Source organism: Perognathus longimembris, chromosome 13, assembly GCF_023159225.1.
Source record: "Perognathus longimembris pacificus isolate PPM17 chromosome 13, ASM2315922v1, whole genome shotgun sequence".
Taxonomy (NCBI): domain Eukaryota; kingdom Metazoa; phylum Chordata; class Mammalia; order Rodentia; family Heteromyidae; genus Perognathus; species Perognathus longimembris.
The window spans coordinates 37,351,699-37,376,425 of NC_063173.1; the positions used below are offsets into that span (position 1 = coordinate 37,351,699).

Consider the following 24,727-nt stretch of genomic DNA (forward strand, 5'->3'; position numbering starts at 1 on the left):
TCTCCTCACTGGGACCTGAGGCCCTACAGGCCTGCTCAGCCCCAATTAGAGCATTTGCTGTATCTTATCATTGAATGATGAGGGCCTTCCTGCCCCGCCCCTCGGTGCAAGCCTAAGGCAGGGCAAGGCTTTGGTTCCTCAGTCCCCATGGGCCAGGCACTGAGTGGGCCAATTGGGCAAAAGCTGAGACCCTAGATGTCCCTGGTCTAGGATTGGGGCAGAAATGAGTGGGTCAGGATTCTTTGCCAAGGGATGGCCTTGGTCGGGTCTGGGATCCAGGCTGTCGCAGCTCCCTTCCTGAGGGCTGGGTTTGGCAAGGCCTGACCACAAGTGGTTTCATGGATCTCCCTGAGGCCACTAGATTGCATAAAATTCTGTAGAAAGCCAGATAAAAATGGTTCACTCAGAGCCTTAAGAAGAGCAGAGGAGGGTGACTTTTGCAGAGTCCTGATCATGTGTGGGTCACCTCCTTCTTAAAGAAGGCTGCCTATGGGGCTGGGCCTACTCCCAGAGGAAGGTTACAGGCTTTCCTGCCACCGTGAAGGGGCTACCAGGAGGCAGACTTCAGGGAGGACATGAAGACTGTCAAGCCATGTCCAGAGGGGAGGCTGGGCTGCCCTTCTGGGCGGGCCTTCCTTCCTTCCTTCCTTCCTTCCTTCCTTCCTTCCTTCCTTCCTTCCTTCCTTCCTTCCTTCCTTCCTTCCTTCCTTCCCTCCCTCCCTCCTTCCCTCTCTTCCTTTCTTCCTGTCACAGTGCTTGAACTCTGGGCCTGGGCACTGTCACTGAGCTCTTTGGCTTACGGCTACTGCTCTACCACTTGAGTCACAGTACTACTTCTGATTTTCTGATGGTTCATTGGAAAAAAGTCTCATGGACTTTCTTGCCTGGGCTGGCTTTGAACCATGATCCTCAGATCTTAGCCTCCTAAGTAGCTAGGATTACAGGCATGAGCTATTTAAAGGCCTAGGTTTAGTTAGTCAAAGGGGACCTGCACCATCCAATACAATAGCCACTGGCCACACATGGATTCTGAGCATTGGAAATGTGACTCATATGACTTAAGATGTACTCTGTCAAAAAATACACACTAGATGTTGAAAGTAATGGCATAAAAGATCTTAATTTCTAGTTGGGTGCTGCTTGTACTTGCAATCCTAGCTAACGTGGAATCTGAGATTTGAGGCTGGTGGTTTGAAGCTATCCCCGGCAGGAAAGTCCATGAGACTCTTATCTCTAACCACCAAAAAGCCAGAAGTGGAGCTGTAGCTCAAGTGATAAGAGTGCTAGCCTTGAGTGAAAAAGCTCAGGGACAGTGCCCAGGCCAAGTGCAAGGTTCAGTATTGACGTGAGCTGTGTGCATGTGTGCACAAACACACACAATAGTATCTCACTTTCTTACATCTACTACAAGTTGAAATAATATCTGAATTACATTGGGTTGGGTATATTAAAGTATTTCCTGGTTTTAAAAATGACTTTGAATTGCCTAATTATCCATTTTTTGATGATCTGTATTATGTGTCTCCTTGGACTTCTGTTTCCCTCAGCAAACAGATGAGAATGACCTCCCCCTCTCGCCCCTCAGTGCTGCGCAAGCTGGGGAGATAGGTAGGGACGTTTCCAAAACCTTGGGCTTTGCTAGGGAGCACTGATCATGAATTGAGGATTTTAAACCAAGGGATCCCAGAAATCAAGGGTTTCTGAGATCTCTGTCTGTTCTTCTCCGTCTCTCTATACCCCCCACTCCCAAATGGCAGAGATGCTGGTGAGAGCTCAAGAGAAGGGCCAACCTTTGTGCCATGAAGTTAAACCTCTTGCCTCTGTTTACTTCCCCACCATCCCCAAGAAGTCACAGGGGCAGCTCGGTCTATCCTGATTCTGATGTCCTCCCTTGGCCCCTCAGGTGAGCAGACAAATGAGCATGCATCTCCCTACTGGCAGTGGTCACCTGCTTGCCCATGCACATGCACGGTTGTACTCTCTACCAATCCCTGCCACCGTCTGGGGCCTGCCTCCTGTGCCAGAGCATGGCTCCACCTCATGTTCCAACTCATTTGGACTTTGGGCTTCTTAGCCAAACAAGTTTAAAAAAACAACAACAACAACCTGCCCCTTCCCTAGGGAGTTTGTTTGAATCAAGGGATGGGGAAAGAGGGAGAAGAGAGACTACCACACTTAGACAGACCCTGGGCCTCTCCCACTTATGCCCCATCTGTTGTCCAGGTCCCAATGTCCAGTCCAGGTCACTGTCAGCACTCACTTGGACCCTCAGCAGCTCCAAGTCCCCATGTAGCCACCATATCCTCTTCAGTCCTTCTTTCCTTCCTTCATTTTTTCAGTCATGGGGCTTGAACTCCAGGGCCTGGCCACTGTCCCTGAGCTTTCGTGCTCAATATCACTGCTCTACACTTTGAGCCACAGCGCTACTCCCATTTTCTGGTGGTTAATTAGAGTAACTGTCTCATGGACTTCTCTGCCTGGGCTGGCTTTAAAACAAGGTCCTTGTATCTCAGCCTCCTGAGTAGCTAGGGATACAGGCACAAGCCACTGGCTCCAGGCTCTTCCTCACTTCTCTAAATGTAAATTCGATCAGCCACAGGTTTGAGAACACAATGTCACTTCCCAACTGTGTAACCTTGAGTAAATGACTCAACTTCTCTGTACTTCTGAATCTCAGTCTCTCCAAGAGGGGCAATAATATACCACAGAACCAAGATATGCTCTGTGGCTTCAATGAGTGGCGAAGCACCCAAAATTATAGCTGAATACCTCCTCAAGGCTGCAGCCTGGCTGCCACAGCTCCGTGTCTGGGGCCCATGCCCATTCCTGTATCACCAGAGCCTCTCATCCTTCCTGACTATTGCAGGGTTTCAAAAACCCAGGGTGTCTGGTTCCAGTTGTCTTGACCATGCCCATAAGTGGCCAGATGCAAACTAAATGACTGCAGGGAGGGAGAGGAAGCCAGCAGATTTAGATGGTGGCTCAGTGAGGACTCCGAGTCGTCTGTGATATCACTGTCTCCTGAGTAAAGCAAGTCCCTGCACCCTCTACCCCTTGTTGCCTCTGAGCCTGCCCTGAAGGCTCAATCCCGCTCCTCTTTCAGGCCTGGGGACACACAGTTGCCACTTGGTGGAAAGGCTGTTTCAGCTGCCCTGCCTGGAGCTTCCACCTCCTACCCATTCAAGGTCGATAGCCCACAGCCCCGAGCTCATTCCTCTGCAGTCAGGATGGCCTCCTCACCCTTTGTGCCTGGCTAGTGGCTGGGGTTTGATGCTTTGGGGAGAGGGTGCTGCCAGCATTAGCTCTTCCCAGTGGCACTGAGGCGAGCACATGCCCTATCTGGGCACCTGTGAAGGTGCAGGTTTGGGGGTGGGAGGCATGGATAGGGACACTTACTTGCTAGGAACTCATTCGAAGACAAAGGCCCACACATTATGTGCTGCCTTCACATCTGTCTGAGGCTGCTGGCCTCAAACACCCTTACAAGTGTTCCCTAGAGAACAGAGTGGAGGATTATGACCAATGCAGTGGCCCCTAAGCTAAGAAGACTGGGCCAAAGGTGGGCTAGGCAGAGGGGCCTCCCTGGGGGAAGGGTAGGGCGCCAAAGTCCACCCACCTGAAAGATGTGGTACTTCATATCACTGATCTCAATCGTTTTGCTGCTGTCTCCATCGTGTTCTGATTTATTGGTCATCAGTGTCTTGAACCTGGAGCAAAGCAGACAAGGTGGAGGTGGAATGTAACTTTTGCTCTATTCCTGAGTGATCTCAACATGATCCATCACCCAGCCAGTGGCTGGAACAGGACACTTTAAAAATGATGCTGTCTTCCCAAAATAACTGGACATTTTACATCATCCTGGGTTGTGACAACTAAGCTGTCCCCACGGCCCTCCCAACCCACAGAGACCTGATGCGTGTGGTCTGATTCCTCATTCTGGAACATTTATATCTTTAATGATCAGAAGCAGTCACAGAGAGGACAGAGCTGGTCCTCAGAGTTCCTTGTTGCCCTTTCAGCCCTGTCCTGCTGGGCCCTCTGTCAAGCTGTGCCTTCTGAGCCCAGAGGCCACTGCCTCTGTGTCTCTGGGGGACTAAGACTGTTCTCCACAGCTGCCTACCTGTTAGAAGCAGTCACCAGCAGGACTTTGTGTGCATAAAACAGCTTCCCCTCCACGAGGAAAGATACATCTGACATCTCCTTGTTGTTCAGAAAGTGAGGATCTGTGGACAGGGTGAGAGGAGGAAATGGCCCAGGGGTCCACGAGCTTGGGGATGCGAGAAACGGGTGAGGAACAGAGAGGCTGAGGCCTGGCTTGGCACTTGGAAATGGGAGAGGAGGTTAGAGAATGGGGAGAAAGGCAAAGGGGAGTCTGGGGACATGGGGTGTGGTGGGTGTGGGTATGAACAGGCCGCACCTAGCCTGGCAGGCAGGGTCTTCCGGATTTCTGGGATGCTGGGGATAGGGCTGCTGCCATAGCAGTGTGTGAAGATGGCGGCCAGTTGCTGGATGACGGAGTCGTTCTGTGGGGAGACGCAGGGAAGGCTGTCAGTGCATTGCTGAGTCTTTTGTTTACAGCTAGAGAGGCACCAGGCTACTTTCAAAAGTCCAGACCAGGATTAGAGCAGCCGCTGTCTTTTGTTCCTGCTGCTTTTAGCTCAGCAAAAGAAAGGCTTGCTTTCTTACCAGCTCCAAAGAGCTCTTTTGGCGGGGCTCCAGCCCAGACAGACCCCGGCCTCTGCCTGTAGGTGAGCCTGTGTGCCTGGGAGTCACAGTATTGGGTGTCTGTCCACGAGGGAGACCACCCACAAGTGTCAATCCATGTGTCTGGGCCAGGGTCAGGGTGAGGGCGGCGGCCTCCCTGAGCTCAGGGTCCGGGCTGCTGGCTCACACTCACCTTGCTGGTCTTGAGGATGTCGAACATGAGCTGCAAGCCCTCGGTCACCAGCTCCTCGTTGTACTCCTCCTCCTTGATGGAGCTGAAGTCCCTCAGGAGGCTCTGGACCACTGAGTACCGGGACTGGGAGAAGGAGGTCCGCAGGGACTCGATCCATATGTGCAGCTTCCAGGGGACGCCTGGCCCAGCAGGGAAGAAGAGTTGTCAGTAACCCCACACAGCTCTAGCCACAGGCTGCCGGATGCCCCCACCCCACCCAAGAAGACTGCGCCAACATCCCACACTGCGTGACCATTCCCTGTGGAGCTGTGGGAGTCCTGGAGCTGGGCCTGTCAGGCAGGCAGAGGAGTGCCAGAAATGGGGGAAGGAATGGCGTTCGCCACAGGCAGGGCATCCTCAGGCTAAAAATGGGCAGCCGGGCCTGGGGAGTTTCTTATTCTCTTGCTGGCTCTCTTGCTGAGAAACCAAGTGCCCTGAGTACCCAGAAACTGCAGAGAACTCCACAACACATAGATCCCCCCCCATCCTAGATAAGAACCTGAACAAAACCCCATCACAAGGAGTTCCTAGCACCCAGCTGTGTGTGTCATCTCACATCCAGGGCATGTAATGACTATTTGTCAGCTCCCAGTGTGTGTCAGTGGGGCCACAGAGTCATTTCAAGCTGCTGTGGGAAGTTCATGACAAAGCCAGGTATATCCTGATAATTACAGTGATGACTTTTAACCCCCTAGCCTGAGTGCAGAGTTAAAAGACCTGGGGTACAATGATGGCATTCCCTAGGGACACAATGATGGGGGCAATGTCAGCCTTGTGGGTTCCTTGGCTGTAGGTAGGAGGTTGTCCCCATTTTATAGCAGAGGCTGCCTTGTGGTTCTGGTGGCTCAGCCAGGGAAGTGGGGGTTGTGCCTTTGGCTGGTGACAAACAACACTGCTGTCATGGATCCCAAGGGGCTCCCAGGGAACCAGGCCTTGTGCCCATTCTTTCTGCCAGCTGTAAGAGTCAACCCATGAAGGAAAGTGGGAAATGAGACTTGGTGGGATTCTTTGAGGTACAGATAACGAGAGCTGCCCCAAGTTTGTCCTAGAAGTTTCTGTGAAAGCACACACAAAAACGTCCACAGACTTGCAGATCTAAAGAGGACGATGTCAGTTGAGCAACTGGACATGTTGACTCATGGCGTAGGAATCCTTGGGGTACTGCAGAAGACCCCTAGTGCACAATCTTATGCTATCACCTGGGAAGACGGGGGCTTGGGGGCAAAGACCAAGGGTGGTGATCTCAAGATGTGTCACTACTGAGGACCGCCTGGGGCATCTCTAGCTGGGTCATGAGGCAGTCATGTCCTAGTTGCCACCCTATCCTCAGCTGTCCTGTGGCCTCCATCTTACCCCGCGGGTGCTTGACCCTCTCCGGCCTAGTGAGGAGAGATTGTGACACATTATATGTGTGTGTATGACTGCAATCTCACCCAGGGCCCTCAACTCCATGGTGATGTCCACGTAGCCATGCTCAGCGCTGTAGTACATGGCTTCCTGCAGGGCCTTGGTGCGGGTCCGGCTCAGCCGCATGGGCCCCTCGCTGCCGCTGCCCTGGCTGGATGTGTCGCTTTCCTCTACTCCCTCTGCCAGGATCTCCTCCAGGGACAGCACATCTGCTTTGGCCTGCTGCGGCTGAGTCAGGAGCTTCCTTAGGACATTCCTGAGGACCAAGACATGAAAGAGGATGAGGCCTAGAGTTCCCAGGACAGACAGACAGTGCCCACTTGAGCTATCATCGCTCACATGGGTTGCTGCAGGAACTGGAGGGTTCAAGGGGCTGTTTTCCCCTTCCTAGTCAGGTGGGCCAGAATTCTCAAGGATCTCCATCTCCAGACACCCAGAGGAGACAGGGAAGGGGGCAAGGGCCTGCTTGCCATTTTGGCATTACTGAGGAATCAGGCTGTGGGGTGAGTAGGCCCTGGCCCTCTGGCTTTCTGACTCTCTGACAGCCTTTTCTACCTCTTGGAGCCCCAACTTCTGTGTGTCCTTAGGAGAGAGCTGATGCCCAGGCATTCAATGCCCTCGGGGCCAGACGCCTGTCGTTCCTTAACTGCAGCAGACCCCACGTCCCCCTCCCGTGTTGACAGGGTGGAATGGGGATGAATGCTATGGAGAACTTACTTCTGTTACAACACTGAGCCTGGCAGAGCTTGTTCCCACGTACTGGGAGGCCCTACAGTGGGATGTGAGGTGTCATGGCTTGCTAGGGCAGCCTCAGGATCTTTTGTCACATTCTGTGGTCTGTGGCTCTGGGATGGGGGAGGGGGCTCAGTCCAATTAGGGCCAAGTCACCCTTCTGGACCCCTCTACATACCTCCCAAGCTCACAGCCTATTCCTATAGGCTGTGGAGAACCCATGGCTATCTCCAAGGGGCTGGTTAGCTCTTTACCTGGAGTTTTACACAGTACCTAGTGTATGCCAGCCAGCAGCACAGGAAGGTAGCCTGGCCAGTGCCTATCTCTAGAGTCCCATTGTCTCATGGGACAATGAGAGGCTGAGGAACAAACCGGGGAGAGGCCACAGAGAGGCAAACACAGGACACAGTGGAGCAGAGCCCTGTGGGGAGTGGGTTTGGGTGTATGAGCATGGGGCACAGGGATGGAAAAGGGCCCAGGAGCAAGGTCGGGAGCAGGGACGCAGCGGGAAGGTTAGTATGGGGTGAGAAGAGCCTCTGGACTGCAGGTTGTTGTCCTGCACACCAGCCCTTCTTTTCTGGGCCCTGCTGTGTCCTCTAGTAACCTCTTCCCTCGTTTCCCTCTGCCCCCTAGCACTGCCTAATGGCCCTGTGTTCAGTCGGCTGCTTCCCTGTCACAATGCTGGGCAGCTCCACCATCTGCTCTTGGAGTCACATGTTACTTCCTGCGGCGCCATCAGGAGCCTCTTCACGAGCCAGCCATGTGCTGTGGTGAAACCCCTGGGGTGCTCCAAGGCCCCCACAGACCCTGGAGAACCAGCACTAGACACAAGGGGGATGTAGGCTTGATAGAGCCCTGGCATCTGCTGTGGCTGTCTGGACTCAGACACCAGGCCATGAGAAGCAGCCTATCACCCAAAATCGACAGGCCTCCATGCTGGCTGAGGCCCTCCCAGGCTCTGGCAGCTGGAAAGGCCTCTGGTCCACCCCTTGGGCTGCTGTGGGGAGTACAGGTCAAGGCTCCCTGAGCTCATTTCAGTGCTCCACAGTCACAAAGGGCGGACCTTCCAAGGCAGGTACCTGTGGCCATGGGCAGCTGAGTGGCTGAAGCAGTTCATGTCCTCGTGGAGGGAGGAGGCCATGCCGTTGGCCTCGAGCATGCTGAGGAGAGGGTCAGCACCTCGGCTCAGCAGCAGGCTGACCAGCTCGTAGTTCCCTGAAAGCAAAGGGGGCAATGCTAAGGCATCGGGGAACCCGCGCTCAGTGTCCCTCAGGGGAGGAAGTGGAGGCAAGATGGAGGAAGGAGTCTGGCTGTGTCCCTCAGGAGGAAGGAAGGGCTCCTGGCCCAGAAGATATAGTAATGGCAGGGATGTGGGCAAGTGCTCAGGCTTCCTGGAAGGGGTATCTCAACGGTCTCTAAAGGGGGGCATGTGACCCAATGTCCAGTGGATGACCTAGCTGAGAGGCCTTTGTTGGGCAGGGCAGCAGTGGGTGAACTTACCAGCTGCAGAGGCCAGCTGCAGGGGCGTCTCCGCATAGCTGTCCTCGCCGCTGTTCACTGCTGACCCCTCCACATGGGCACCAGCGTCCAGCAGCAACTAGGGAGGCAGGGGGAAGGGCAGCACTTAACACAGCAGGGAGTGTCTGGGACCAGCCTGAGGTGGCTCCTGGGGACAGGACTTGTAATGCTTCTCAGACACATGACTAGAACATGGCTCACACTGGCAGCCAATAAACTAGCCCTTGCAAATTCCTGTTTATTCTTAGAGCTCAAAATTTCTAGAACCTTCAACACCACTCTTGTAGTTCTGGACCACTATGCTATCTCCCCTTCCCCCCAATTAGCTTCAGTGACCTGCAGAACTCAGCAGATGGGTAAAACAGAGTGGCATCTGCAAGCCACAGAGGGAACAAGGCCCTGGGAGGTGACAGGCATCAGTCAGAACGAGTATGGTGCAGTGCTGGCTGGGGCAGTGGGTGACCCAGTGTGGTAGTTCTTTCTGAGACTCTGTTTCCATTTGCAAAATGGAACTTAAGGCCTGCCTTACCATTTCTCTAAGATTACATGGAACAAATGCCCAACACACTGTGTACTCGATCACCAGTGGCACTTGGGCTCCTTACTAGACACATTTAAGAGCTATAAAAAAAAAGGGAGGGCTGTCTGGGACAGCAAGTGCCTTCTCATTTCAGCAAGGCCAGGCTTTGCCAGAGGACAAAAAAGACAGTCATAGATACCAAATGGCTATATCTGGGCTGGACCATGCTCTACCTTGGTGGCAGGGTGGTATCTGCATACCACCCTGTGGAGTCTCTAGTGGAGACTAGAGAGAGTGACCTTCAGCCCAGCGGCTCCTCATCTCCCTGGAGATGAGGTGTGAGGAACTCAGGTGACCTGGTAGCTCCCCTGTGGGGTGTGGGGAATGGAAGATGGCTGGCTGCTGGTTTCGGTGAGAAACCAGTTGGTCCTTACCGACTGCCCCAGTGCCAGTGCTGTGGGGGTGGAGGCCTGTGGGGAGGAAAAACTGGGCTCTGGGCCAGCCCAGCCCAGGGCTTAGCCCACAGCCCTGACTGCACTGAGGTTGAAACTTTGAGCAGCCCGTCAGGTGGGCAGTAACTGCAGAGCAGGCAAGATGCAGCAGTTTGCTGGGCAATGGCCATGATATTGCCATAGGCCAGGCCATACTGACAGCCATGTTAGCCAATGTGAGCCCTGTCCTCAGAGACGACCACTGCAGAAACTCCAGAAAGTGTAGTGTAGTGTGTGTGTGTGTGTGTGTGTGTGTGTGTGTGTGTGTGTGTGTGTGTCCGTCCTGAGTACTGGGATCTAAGTGACATGTGGAAAGCAGCTCTGCCCACAGCTTCAATTTCTATAAAATATCCACTCCCCACCCATCATGGTGGCCACAGCTACCTAGGCCAGGGTGGGGAACGATGCTGCTCAGTTCAACAGGGAAGCTGTGTCATCTTGTCTTCTCTCAGGAACTGGGAAGTAGAGGGACCAGGCTTATTCAGGGGGAAGGGAAGAACCCGGGAGAGTGCCATGATAGAGAGCCAGCTTGCTATTGGGATTCATGAGGAAGCAGAGTGAAGGGTCAGAAAGTAGGGAGAAGGTTAGAAAACCAAGCACCCACATTGGTCCCAGCTGGGCCAAGACTTATAAGAAGAGATGTTTGGACCTAGGTCTGTTTTCTCACAATTCCTCATGTATCCTTATACCAAGCCCTTCCCTGGGGCTAGAGGCGTGGGCTGCTCCTGCGTGTTGATCAGGTAAGCTGGCCTTTACCCTCTCTCACTCCAGGCAGCTACCCCCCCCCAGCCCCCAAGGGCCTGTGGCGATGCTGGAGCCCAGCCCACCTGGGAAGCTGGGGAGCTAGCTGTGAACCTGGCAGAGCTCACCTGCACTACAGAGATGTGTCCGTGCAGTACAGCAAATGTCAGTGAGGTCCAGTGCCTGCTGTCCGGGTGGATGGAGGGGTGTCTGGGAGAGTTGCTTGGAACCTGGAAAACACAAGTCATCACTGTTTCCTGGGTAGGTGACATCCCTGAGCAGAGAGCACTGGAACTTTGGATAAGCAGTTTCTCCTGCAGTGATATTGAACAGGAGTCAACTTAAGCACTTTCCACATTTGATAGGTAATGTCTGCTTGGAGCACTATATGGATTAGGCTCAAGGGAAAAGAATAGTGATTCTATTAGTAATGTCTATCCTGGGCAAAAGATGGTAGAGGAGAAACACTTGCTATCTCAGAGAAAGACAGAACTAGAAAAAGTACTTGCGGATGGTACAAATGACTGGGGATTAGAAGCCTTCTAACCAGTGAGCCGGTGGCTAATGCCTGTAATCCTAACTACTCAGGAGGCTGAGATCTGAAGATCATGGTTCAAAGCTAGCCCGGGCAGGAAAGTCTATGAGACTCTTATCTCCAATGAACCACCAGAAAACTGGAAGTGGTGCTGTGGCTCAAGTGGTAGAGTGCTAGCCTTTAGCTGAAGAGCTTAAGGACAGCATCAGGCCCAGAGTTCAAGCCCCATGACTGACCAAAAAGAAGGTCCTTCTAACCACCCCTAGCCCTTTGCTGTGATCTCTGTTATCTTGTACTTTCAAGTCTTCTGAGACACATCTCCCAGTTGTCCAAACATTGCACCCAACCTGGCTACTGGAGACCTTGGGGGTATGGTCTCTCACTGGGCTAGGGCCTGAAAAGCAGGCCTCTGGGCTTGCTCACCTGGATGTCCAAGTTTGCTCCAGCATCAATCAACATCTGGACCATGGCTTCATCCCCAGCAGCACAGGCATACATCAGTGGTGTCATACCCTGCATGAATCAAAGGCAATTACTAAGCTGTCCAGAGCAGAACGCAACACCAAGCGTCCCAGAGGCCTCTGTGTGAATGCTCCGCTCCTCCCCCCAGCTTCCTATAGTGTGTGATTTTTACACCTTCATGGAGCAGAGGACACTAAAAGAGTGCATAGGGGCATTTCCACAAGCACCGTGACAGCAGAGAGGCGAAAAGCACATGCCCTGCAGCCAGACCAGGGAGCAAAAGCCAGAGGAGTTGTAAGCCTTGTGTGTGGTCCTGGTCCTCTCTGTGCAGTTTCCTCATCTTTACAGGGAAACAACAGTGCATACCTCACAGACTTGCTGACCTAGCATTTAATCACACCTTGATTAAGAGCTCAGTAAATAACAACACAGCCACTGCTGTTCCTATGTCATACAGCCACATTCCAACCCATCCCAGGCCAGGGCATAGAAATCCTGTTAGGTGTCTGACAGGCAGTATCTCATTTAATCACTGTGCTAGTCTTATGGTGTGGGAGGGGGGCTTCTATAATTATGAGGAATAGAGAAAGGGAATGAACTGCCCAGGATCATACAAACAGCACAAAACAGCCCTCCACGTGGACCCCAGGTCCATGTGAGTGGTGAAGCCAGTCTTGAGGCATCACGCCGAGTGTGGAGAGCATTTGACCAGTATCTGTGCTGCTGAGCAGTCTAGGGCTTTTCTGGAAGCTGTACCCCTCTTTAGGCGGGCAATTACTGGGCTGTCTCTGGCTGGGAGTCTCCCTGTGGCCAGTAACAGCAAAGGAGGGAAGTGTGTACTGCACAGCTGGATCCTCGCAAGCATCTGTCTGGCACCCTGTGATATTATTTATTAGGTTATTTGTGTGTAGACAAGATCTCTTTAACTCATAAATCCTTGTCTAGTGCCAAGAGATAAAGAAATGGCCTGAGATTAATCATGGGGTGAGAGGGCTGTTTACCCACCCACCACACTGTAAATATCAAGGTTTAGGAAATAAGAGGACCATGTGGTCCTGAAAAGCCAATGGCAACTTCATGGAAATTTGGTTCTGTTTCACACACCATCCCCCCTTGCACATTCTTGACTTTTTTTCTCCACACATCTGCACACAATTCAGAGTGTAAACTGGGCTGTGAGAAACCCCTTTTATGTGTGCATGTGCTGTTTCCTTCCCCAATCCAGGCACACAGAGTCTAAAGAGGCTGATAAACAGACTTCAGGGGGCACCATCCTCTTATTCACAAATATGTGACAACACCAATAATCACACTGATGGCAAGAACTAGAGAGAACATCAACTGGGCCTTTATAAGGTTCCAGAGGGAAATTCTCCCTACAATCCTACGTGGCAAGCAGTGTCACCCCCATCTTAGAGGCCAGGAAACAGAGGCTCCTTGGGGTGGGGGAGGCAGAGCAACTTGTCAAGGTACCTCAGCTATGAGGTGCTGGACTAATTTCTCATCGGTTGGAAATTAAAGTCTACTGGCTTCTACTCTATGTTCCCAAAGGATGAGGACCATGCCAAGATGAGACTCCCACAGACCCCCACTTCTGCTGCGCTAACCAAGCCCCTTTGGCCTGTGATGGCCCCGTCATAGCTCTGCTCCATGGGTAGGGTGGAGGCTCCATGCTCCTGCTGGATCACACCCCTGTCCTCCCTTCAGCCTTCATTCCAACCCCTCCAGAAGTGGCAGTCCCACTCCTAGAGCCTGCCGGGGCCCCATGCTTCATCTGGTACCCCTCTTTCCTTGTGTCATGCTGTCACCTCATCTGACACACTTGCTCAACCCTCCATGTTGCTTAAGTGTCCCTGTGTTTCTGTGTGGTCTTCCAAACCACACAGTGCCATTATGTACACAATAACTGCTCCCCAAACAGCGTCGAATAAACAAATGGGGTATTTCACAGAGGTTAAGAGCTGGAGTCAGATTGCCTGCATGCTTCTAATCCCAGCTCTGCTTCTGACTCATTGTGGCATTTTAGGTTGAAGCAACCTCTCTGTACCTCAGTTTCCTCATCTGTAAAATGATGGTTGGGGGTGGGTTATAACCTACGTAAAGCACTTAGCATAATAGCAATAGGATTAAAGGAAGCATGGAACACAGAAATGCTACATAAATGTAAGCTGTTCACAGGGGGGAAAAAGTACAAACACAAAGCCCCGGGCTTTTACAAATTACTGCTGCCATTTCTACCATTCCTCCCACTCCATTTGAAGCCCAAGCACTTTTCATTAACTTGCTCTCTACTTTGTAAGCCCATTTCTTTTGTTGTCTGGCCCTGCATTACAATGTCAGTGCCACAAGGACAGGTGGCAGGCCACACACTCCTGTAATATATGTTAGTTAGTGACTGCGATTCATACCAAGCTGACTTCTCTGGACTCTTCCCCAGGCACGCACTGTTTGAGTTACCAGCCCTCCAGCCAGCTGGGCACTGCGGGCTCAACGCCTATAATCCTAGCTATTCAGGAGGCTGAGATCTGAGTGTCACAGTCCATAGCTAACCCAGGGAGACAAATCTAGGAGACTCTTATCTCCAGTGAACTAGCAAAAGCTGGAACTGGATGTATGGCTCAAGTGAAAGAGGATCAGCCAAGGGCAAGAAAGCCAAGCTAGAGCATGAGGGCCCTGAGTTCAAGCCCCAGGAGGAGAGAATCCATATAACCAAGGTTGTCCAAGGGTGTTGGGGAATGTTCCACTGACATTCCATGTGGAACAGGAGGCTTGCATGCTCAGAAGCACAGAGCTAAGCCAGTCTCAGTTTAGAACACAGGGCATAATGCATCCAACTCTAGCCACTGTGAATTCCCTAGTCTGGGCCAAAGCCTGGCCTAGCAGAGCTCTGGTCTGCATTCCATACCTGGTCATCCATAGTATTCACCCCATCTGGGCCCAAGGCCTCGATGGCCTGGCTGATGAGGTCTGTCCTCCCGCAGTTGAGCATGCGAAAGCCCAGGTCTTGGTTGAATCTTTCTGTGGCGGCTCGGGCATCCAGCCTCCGGAAGGAACTGAAGCAGCACTCAGGTCTGCCCAGAAGAGAGGAGGGGTGAGCATGACTGACACACATGATACAGCTGGGCCAGGCTGACATATGGAATGGGGTTGGAGGGGTAGGGGAACAACTGAGAATTAAATTCAGACAACTGTCCTCACCATGTCCTGTGACCTGAAGAACCATACCTGGACTTCTCTACATACGGATTTGGAACTGTCAGTGACTACACTTCTGAATAAAATGACCTGTCAGGGACCAATCTCAGGCTCAGTCTGGGCCTGGGATCCAGCATTGGACTGCTGCATACCACTTGTATGGCGCTGGTTGCCTTTAGCCCACGAAATAGTCTTTGAGGCAAAATCTAGTTTGTGTCTCTCTTAAGGGTTTCCTAGTAAGGCCCAGCAGTATCAAAAATATGCCTGGGCAAGGTCTAGAATTCCACTAGGAGCCAACACAACCTGCCAAGGACAGCCACAGAGAAAACTCATGTCTTCCCAGGGCACCCAACAGATACCCAGCAGGCAGCTTTTGTCTGGGTACTTGGTTGGGTCAAGGTGTTAGAGATGTGGTTCAGGCATCTGCCATAGAGGCAGCAGAGGTACTAAGTGGTGTTCAGGCAGAGATCAAATAAGAGAGGCAAGAAACTGGACGAGAACAAAGAACAGGTGACAAGGTCCAGAAAGAAACATACTCATTACCTGACTTATGAAACTGTGATCTCTCTGTACATTACCTTTATAATAACAATTTTTTTAAGAAAAGGAGAGAGACGAGGCTCTCATTAGCTAGAAGTGGACAGAGAGGACCCAAGAGAGCTACTGGACAGCAGCCCCTTTAGGAGAGAAGGGCATGCGTGGTGTGCTTGGGGAGGTAGCATGAGTGTGGGGGCCGTATGCACCTGGGAGCAAATTCAGATGCAGTTAATCTGTTAGCTGAATGTCTGTGATTAAGCTGCTGTCCCTCCCTGACCTGCACTCCCTTCGTCTGTAATGTGGTGTTACAGTCCCTTCTCCCAAGTTATCACATATCTCACAAGGAAGGGCTCAACCCAAGCAGGAACATGCTCCAAGCAACAGGGGCAATTATAGAAATGGAAGAGAGAGAGAGCAAGCTGTGGAGCATGTATCCTGGAGGCACCAGAGGCCTAGAGCAGAGCAGATCCCATACTCAGCCCTGACATTTGTGGGGGCACCTCTCAGAGCAGCCCTCCCCACTCCTGGCCCCCAGAAGAAGGAGGAAGGGAGGGGAATTGGCAGAGGCTGGGCAAGGGGGTGAGCCCTCCTTCCCCTCTGCTCCTTACTTAAGCTGTCGGGGCTCACAGTCCAGGCCGGGCAGCAGCAGTCGGGCGGCCTGCCGGATGTCCCCACTGTCCACCGTGAGGCTGCGCCGGTGCTCGGCATAGGTGATGGCCACGCGCATCCACTCCATCAGCGGCGGCAGCAGCATGAAGGGCCTGCGAAGCAGCAGACAGAGGTCAGGCCTGTGGTATGGTGCTCCCTGAAGGGCAGAAGGGCGCCCCTGCAGCAAATTTGGTTTTGGGCCCTCCAAAGTGGCAAAAGTGGGTCACCACAGTGTATATCTGGGATTCCCCCCACCTCCCCCACAATGTGAGGCTTTCCTTCCTGCACAGGGGATATACTGCCTCAGGGAGGTGGGGTTCAGAGGAAAGAGCATGATGGCCAGGCACCAAGTCAGCTTCGCAACTAGCAGCTGTCACCTCATTGCTCTGGACAAACACTCTTGAGCCTTCCATTGCTACCTGTGCTGTAAGTGACACCTGTTCCCATGGATGTCGTGAGGCTGGATAAAGTGACATGCATCAGACAGTCATTGCTTCCTTGCTTACAGTGCAGGCTGAGGTGTCACTAAAATGGCCAGGCTAGTGCTCAAGGAGGCTAAGAGGTAAGCAAAGGCCATCACCAAGGGCTTTGGCTGAGAGCTACAGGGGGTACTGTTCGAAGGCACTCTATGCCACCAGGGGGAACCATTCACCATTCACCATTCACAGGGTTCCCGCCCCCACCCCATTCAGCCAGTGGGGTGGAGTCTACACACTAGTGAGGAAGGTTTATCTTGTCCCCTGCCAGCTCTAGCAAGACCCTGGTGGTGGAGTGGGGGGATTTGTATGGCTTACCATATCTCAAGGCCTCAGCAGCCAGTCTTTGGATTCAGGACTCAATGGACACTGCCAGCCTGCTCTGCTGAGCTTGAATTTGGCTCATTTTCCTCTCCCCCATGGGTCACAGGGAGAAGGAGGCCCTGGAACCCCGCCCTTCATGGCTATTCTTTCTGATGACAGCCCCAAAACAGGCCTCCAAGGCTGCTTGTGTTCCTGGTCCCTCCCTCCCAAGGCCTCGTCCTTCTTAAACAATCCAGGGAGCGGGCACCAGGCCTAGGCAGACGGCCAGGCCCTACCCACACTACACTTCCTCTGACACCCTGGGTCTGGAGCACTGTGTTCCCCAACACACAGCTAAGTTCTTCAACTTGGTGACAGACAAGATGAGATGCTGTCCTCAGCTACCACAGGAGCCAGCTGTGGGCCCACACTGGAGATTCCATGACTTATCTCAGGCCTTCCAACACTTCAGCCATCTTCAAAGGTTTAAAAGTCTCTCCTTAAAGGTGAATGGGACTTTCCATTAAAAAAATAATAACCTAGGAATAATCAGATGTGACCTTGAAGATGATTCTTGTGAGAAATGATTCTTAAGTTCTAGTCCCATTCTTGCAGAAAACATATCTGAGTTTGTATCACACACATGCACTGTGTGTGTGTGTGTGTGTGTGTGTGTGTGTGTGTGTGTCCAAACACCATTAAAGCCTCACTATTCCTGGTCTTCAGGGCCCTCAGAGCCTCAGTTGCCCATCCCCAGCTCTGGCCAGTGGATGACAAAGCAGACCATCAGCGCTCAAGGCACTCTCATGAGAATCATCCATTTTCACCTCTGCTTGTTGTGATCCTATTTATTCTTCTTCAAGGCTCAGTGCCAATGCCACCTTTTCCCAGTGGCCCAAAAGCTTTTCCTCTGAACTCTCTTTCAGCCTGGGGTGTGCCCCTCCTTCCTGCCTAGCCTACCAGCTCAAAGATCAAGTGCTAAGTTTCTCATCTGTGTATTCGGGCTGGGGCCTGAGGCAGCAGGTTTGAGGGATGACTGAAAGTGTGGATGAACACGGGCCCCTAGTGTAATGCATCAGCTTGTTCAGTGATGGGCCAAGTCACAGTTCTGCCCCCCAAAGAATGACATCTCATTTTCAAAGCCACGGTGTTGACACATTAGAGTGAGAAGCTGGAAATTATGGGGGAACTTGTGCCATCTAGGAAGGAAAAACTCATTTATGAATTATCATTCCCTTTATATAAATGTACATTTGAATTCCCGCTAATGTTTTTTTTTTAATTTTATCATTCTCATAAGGCAAAGCTGGAAGGTAAGCACAGAGAGATATTTTTGTCTATCCGTCCCTTTAATCCAAGGAAAAGGCTTTATTTAAACCACTAGTGATGGAGACTGATGTAAAGAAAAACAAAATTTTGGGGGGTCTGCCAGCCATTCTTCCTTGCTGTGGCTAATAGCCAAGACAAAGTGCCAAGCACGGCTACTAAACCTCTTTTTCCTGGGTCTTGAATTCTGGGCCTGGGCACTCTTCCTGAGCATCTTTTGCTCAAGGCTAGCACTCTACCATTTGGAGCCACAGCACTCCTTCTGGTTTTTGTGTACGTGACACTGAGGAATTGAGTCCAGGGATTCATGCATCTAGGCAAGCACTCTATACCACTATGCCACAGTCTCAGCCCTGCTACGAAACCTCTAAGTCAGTATCTCTCAGTTGTACCAGGGGGAGTCCAACAGAGAGAATGGGAAACCATGAAGCCTAACCAGATGGTATCGATTCATTCTCCGCTTTATGCCTGTCAGAACTCAGCAATGTGAAAATGGGGAGAGAGGGGAAAGAAGGGACATAAAGGGATTGACTCATTTAGCCTTTATGGAACCATCTTGGTTAGAGTCTGGAAAGTGGAAAACTACACTTCCCAGACTCCTTTGCAGCTGAGGTTCTGGATGCAAATTAGGCTTCACCATTAAGAAGCTGCTCCTTAAGAACTGGCAAGTGAATACAAGTCAGAGGCTACCTTTGTGTCCATTTGGTTTTTGCTAGCAAACCAGGTGAAGGCATGAGGTTTCCCCTAGCCCCTTAATATTTCAGTGTTTGTTTTCTACTTTTTTTGTGCTCCAGATATAGTGCTGATCAAAGTTATACAAAAAGACTTTTTTTCTGTGCTAATACAGGAACTTGAACTTAGCCTGGGCATAGTCCCTTAGCTTTTTTTTGTTCAATACTAGCATTCTACCACTTGATCCGCAGCTCCATTTTTGGCTTTTTGGTGGTTAATTACAAATAAGAACCCACACTTACTTTCCTGCCCCAGAGGCTGGCTTCAAACTGTGATCCTCAGATTTCAGCCTTCTGAGTAGCTTGGATTACAGGCATGAGACACTGGCATCCAACTTTAGAAAAGACTTCTTCATGCTAGCTTTCATCTTGAATCTTGTCTCCAAAACCATATGCTGAAATAGAGTTCTAGGGACTGTTCATGGGGGCAGTACCCTTAATAGATGAGCTCTGTGTTCCCAAAGTCTTTCTGGTGGCTAGGCCTAGAATCTACTCCTCTATCTCTGAATAAGGCATGTCTGTCCCCACACCAACCTCTTCAGGCCTTCCTCCTTGGTTTAGCCACCTCCCTGGCATGTGCTCTTTGGGCAGGTGAAATAGTAAGTAATCTATGGGCTCTCTCAGCAACATGCTCCTCATGGGCTGTGAGTTCCAGGCTACTGTTTCCTTTCTGGTAATTTCATCTTACCTATTCTGGCATGCTGAGAAGAGCCAAACATTCTGGAAAATCCCTATGAAAACTCCCCTCTGTTACGTTATCACTCTGGGAATGGAAGGGCCCAGAGCATCAAGGCATGCATCACTGTCAGGGTCTCTTTGCTTCCTTCCAAGAAAGGCCATTTCCTGCTTCTTGCCTCTCCCCTAGGCTGAGCTTGGCTGTGAGCCTTTCCATGCTGAAATGAAGAAGTGTGCAGGGCCAGGGCAGATAGCTTCCCTCTTCTTCCCGTGACTTTCCCTTGGGTGGGCTCTGATAACCTCTCAGTGGCCATTCTCAGTTGTTCCCCCTGCACGTTAGAACCCCTTTATACTCCTAAGAATTATTGCGGCCTTCAAAGACCTATGGACTATATTGGACATTGAAAGTAAGAAAATGCTGGCATGCACAAGCTCACACCCCATTAGTTATTAGGGTGATACTATCATAGGTCATGTGGCCTCTGGAAAATTCCCCTGGATATCTGTGAAAAAGATGAGAGTGAAAAATAGAAACAATATCTTATGAAAGCACTTTGGATCCTGGGGGACTCTGGGAAAGAGATCTCAGACATCCCAGGACCGCACTTTGGGGACTTATGCCTCTGGACTTCATAGCAGCTCCCTAACAATACTGCTGAGGGATGGCAGGGCTGGGACTTTGCCCCTGGTGGCCTGCAAGTGGCAAACCCTAAGCCTGGGGTCTAGCTTGCATGTACCCTCTTACCCAGGGGCCCGAGGAACCTTGTTCTCTCTCCTGCAGAATCCCCATTGAGAGAAAGTTCTCATTTCTTGAGTCCAACTGAAGTGGCTCTGAAACCTAAGGCTGAACATTACTCTCTTTGGGCCTATTTTTCCATTTTAAAAAAGGGTTTCCTTTACTGGTTTCTACACTCTTGCCATGGTGAGAACTCTTGTGCTCTCAGACAAGACGCCATGCCGGCAGCTGTACAGCTCTCCAGGGGGACCGCCTGGCGGGCATCAATGTACTCCCAATGAGCTACACTGTGACGGAGCAGACTGACTGTCTTATCTCTCCCAGCCTCAGTGTCGCCCCGTAAGCACAATGAGTCCAAGTCATAGGCCACTCTTCAAGAAGGTCAGGGGCATGGATGCCAGTGCTGAACACAGCCTGTGGAACGCCATACCTACATTCTCTGTAAGTATTAACTATGATTACTAGTATCTGTTGATAGACAAAACACACAACAGCCCCAAAGGCCATAGGAATGTTGGAGGGGGGTTATTAAATGCCTCAGCTCCAGCCTCTTATAGGCCGGCCAACTCTCCCTGCCTTCTCCCCGGTAGCAAGCATAAACATGCACTGTCTGCGGCAGGCTGCTCCCCACCACTGCAGCCCAGCTCATAAAACAGAGAAAACATATGCAACCACTATGCGGAAGGGAGCAGCGAGCTTTCTGGCACACAGGTTTGGCAGTGAAGGAAGTCCCAGAGGGGAGACGAGTGACAACAATGTGCGTTCATGGGTCATGAACACCATGTGTGCTGGTGTGGGGATGTTGAAGACTTTGACGGATCTGCAATTGTACATACAACTGGCTGCTTCATGTATTTAACCTAAGCATCAGCCCCGCCCCACACAAATAAATCTGGTAGCCACTAGGACTAACAAAGCCACTGAAAAGGGTGATTGGCTTTCCAGTGGCATTTGTCTCTGTGGTTTAAATAGGAGCAAAATACTCACTGTGAAAGGAAGGCATGGAAGTCAGAGAAGCTAAGGACCTCAGACAAGATCACACAGCCAGATCAAGTTGCTACTGTGAGATTTCTCTTTCTTCATTTAAACCAATCCTATTGGTGAGCCAGATGGAATCATCAATCCCAAATCTCATCAGGCTACTCAACAGAACCTAAACTGCAAAACCCACTTTGTATCCTTAAAAAAAAAAAAAAGGAGAGAGAAACTTCTTAAGGCCTTGCTTTTAAGAGTTCTCTGCAGCTTGGAAAACAAAATAAACCCTGCCCCACTCTTACAAGCATATGGTTTATTGGGATTATAATCCTGTAATCAGTGTCTTAAAAACACAGAACAGGAAACACCTCCATTTTCAGCGTAAAGCGGGATCTGTTCTTTCCTATGTGGGTAGGGGCCTTGGAGCGAGAATCAGGTTGGCAGATGGGCAGAGGCCTGAACTGGAGGCTGTGCGAATGAGACTCAGACAGGAAAAAGTCGCATGCTCTGTTTCCAACCTGGGGTGTGGAGGGTCGGCGCCAGCAGTTTTGTTCCTGTCTGCATCCCCATGGGAGGAACTGGGCACAGGATGTGCCCACTGGCTGGGAAGGGACAGGAGATTTGAGGCTCAGTCTGGGACAAAGGAGCCACAATTCCAACTCCCGTTGGCTGTCAGCACAGACATTCCAGAGTGTGAGCTTGGCTCCCCAGGATGGGGGTACTTGGGAGGGTTGCACTCCTTGCCCTGGGCTTGTCCCCAGTGGTATTTCCCCATCAGCCCCTGAGCCCAGCCTCACCCATTTCTGAGCCCCCACAATCCAGGAAAGGAGGAGCCTGGGAACCACGAATGAGCAGATGAGATGGAGGGAGGGGCTGCCACACTCAGACTTGAATTCCTCTACATGTGTTCTGCCCACCGTCGAAGGGAGGCTGTGTGGGGTCACTTGCCCCTGAATTCCACTTTCCCACAGACCTTACTGTTAAATGTGCCACTCTCACATCCCTTTGCCTTGCTGCCAGGGCAGGGGCCAAGACTGGATGGGAAGCAGCACTGCCAAGACAGCCTGTTTCCCCAAGCGGAGACTTCTCTGGGAAGGCTGGAGTGGCCGCATGAGGCCTTCACCTTCTCCATCTCCGTGGCTTCCCTAACATTTCCACAGTGCCATTGTGGCCCACAATCAGGCCAAAACGCCCATGTAGAATAAAACTAACATTGTCCCCCTGCAGTCAAACCCCACGCTCAGCACAAAGGAAGCGATTCTACTCCGGCTCACATCTTGGACTAATTATTTTTCTACAATTGCTTGGTACACCAGGCTGGTTTGGCTCAGCTTGGAGTCAGAGCTGGGCACGTTCCTCTCTTTGGATCCCCCAGGCCAGGCCTGTCTCCCCCTGGCTGAGCCAGGCTGTCTCAGAATGTGAAGCTGACCCGAGGCAGCCTCGCTGCTTGGGGTCAGGTGACTTTTGTTGAGGCGGGAGATGGGTTTTCTGTGGGGGGAAAATACACTTCTTATTAAAGCTCATCTGGTACTGATTACAGCCCTAGATAAAGCATGCTCAGATACACTATGCATATGATTTCTTTCTTTTTTTTCCCCCTTGATGCTGGGGATTAAATCTTGGTCCTTGTGCATGGAAAGTATAAGATATACCACTGAGCTCTACGGCAAGCCCTCTAGGACATTTTTATTTAAGCCAGGTGTTTGCACATGATAGGTAAGCACTCTACCACCCTCAGCAATTTTATTTTTTGGTATTGTTTCTGAGACAGTGTCTGGCTAACTTGAACTTCAGATCCTGCTGCCTCTGATTCCTAAATATCCAGGGTTATTGGAGTGAATCACCAACACCTAGCCAAGGGTTTTCAATTTTTTAAACTTATTTTTTAAGGTAAGGTCTCACCATATTGCCCATGTTGGTCTTCAACTTCTGGGCTCAAATGATCCTTTCTGCCTTAGCCTCCAAATAGCTGGGACTATAGATGTGTGCTGCTACTACAGCAGGCTATATACACATATGGATATCAATAGGAACACAACCAAGTTATGTTTGCTTTTTCCTGGGTTATTTCTGGGGTCTCAATAGGAGACTAATTATTAGCTGAGGAACGTCAATTATGTGACAAATGGAACATCCAAGAAGAACAGAAAGTCACTAACAACTCATGTTTATAGAGCATTTTTAAAGCAAGCCTCTGGCACTAAATCCTTGATAACCACTGGCTAGTGTAGTCCTCATACCTCCTTTATAAAGCAGCTCCTACAGTTGTGCCCTCTTTCTACATGGGGAAAGTGACAGCCAGAGAGGTAAGAGCTCTGCCCCATGTCATGCAGAGCTGGGATGAAAGTGCTCTTTGATACAAGCTCCTGAGGAGTCCATTCCACTGCCACCTGATTGGTGGTGTGGCCCCCATTCACCTCCTTCCACTTAGGGAGAATGAGTGGTATGCACAACATTCTTACAGAACAGTCCGAACTCTCAATCACTGACTTATGATCTTTTTATTTTAGGATAGGGTTAAAGTGCACTCATACAACCATTCCAGTTTTCACTTTCAGTATTCAATAAATAAGATATTTAACACCTGACTATTTAAAAAAAATAGGCTTTGGGATCTGCTGATGACTGTGTCCAAGCACTTAGAAGGGTGAGGCAAAAGGATTTCAAGGTCAAGGGCAACCTGCCTGGTGTAGGGAGACCTTGTCTTAAACAGGAGGAGGAAAAAAGGCTGAGTGTTAAGGGTTTTTGCCCAACTGTATACTGATGCGCACATTTAAGATAGGCTAAACTAAGTTAGGATCTTTTCCAGGTCAGGTATATTAAATGTTGAATATGAGCGAGGTACAGTGGCTCATGCTTGTAATCTCAGCTCTCAGGAGGGTAAGGCAGGAAGGTTGCAAGTTCCTGGGCTACATAGCAAGATCCCTTCTTCTGAAACAAAAAGAAAGAAAGAATGAAAGAAGAAAGAGAGAGAGAGAAAGAAAGGAAGAAATAAAGACAAAGGAAGGAAGGGGAAGTTAGGTGCATTTTTGACTTAGTGACATTTTAACTTACGATGGGTTTAGGGGGATGTGATAACCCACCACACACCGAGGGACATCTGTTGATATGTCATCCAAACTGGACCACTTTTGAAAGGGAAGAGAAGTGCTATACTACATGGAAAATAGAATATTATTGTATCAATGTTAGGGCACCTGGCTAGGCAGCCTTTGTCCACAAACACTGTCCCAGAGGCTCAGTCCTATGGCTCCTATGGCTCAAGGTTCTGCTTCACTCTGACTGACTCCTGAAGACTTCAGAGCTTTCTGGAGAAGTAGGGGGATTGCCTCTTTTGTCCTTTGTTCTTGGAGATGTGGATTGCTTAGGGTATTGATACATAGTTTTTTTCAGATAAGAAGAAAGAAATGCCTAGATAAAAGGTAATGGGTTTGCAGTTTTGCAAGAGAACTTCCCAACAAGGAATAGCTTCAGGGGAGGGGTGGTGGTGGTGTTTCTGAGGGACTAAGGCTAAGTCTGTCACTGGGAAGGCCGCTGGCTGTCAGGTTGGAGCAGGAGCTGGGGAGAGGAGGAGGTAGATATAGTGGTGCTGATGTTGTGCCTTGAGAGTTTCAGGTGGTATATAGGGCCATTTGTCCTTGGTAGCTGGGCTGGATTCCAGGAAGCATTTTATGTGGGTGAGGTCTAGGTGTGGGTGGAAAGGCATACAGTGTCGTTCTCCCCACTGCCACCTTTTCCCATGCAGCAGGGAGGGGCTTAGCCCCATTTCTCAGGCCTATGGTT

General features: G+C 50.8%; 1 protein-coding gene across 1 annotated transcript in view; it reads right to left on the reverse strand.

Moving 5' to 3' along the window:
- Positions 1-24,727, reverse strand: part of Abtb2 (ankyrin repeat and BTB domain containing 2) — a 166,073-nt gene that overhangs the window by 3,767 nt on the left and 137,579 nt on the right. The window contains exons 4-14 of the mRNA XM_048360228.1: positions 15,683-15,835; positions 14,248-14,413; positions 11,304-11,393; positions 10,474-10,575; positions 8,576-8,672; positions 8,155-8,290; positions 6,370-6,599; positions 4,898-5,076; positions 4,418-4,523; positions 4,121-4,223; positions 3,617-3,707 (exon numbers count right to left, since the gene is read on the reverse strand). Coding sequence (XP_048216185.1) covers positions 3,617-3,707; positions 4,121-4,223; positions 4,418-4,523; positions 4,898-5,076; positions 6,370-6,599; positions 8,155-8,290; positions 8,576-8,672; positions 10,474-10,575; positions 11,304-11,393; positions 14,248-14,413; positions 15,683-15,835 — 1,453 coding nt within the window. The remainder of the gene's footprint in view (positions 1-3,616; positions 3,708-4,120; positions 4,224-4,417; positions 4,524-4,897; positions 5,077-6,369; positions 6,600-8,154; positions 8,291-8,575; positions 8,673-10,473; positions 10,576-11,303; positions 11,394-14,247; positions 14,414-15,682; positions 15,836-24,727) is intronic.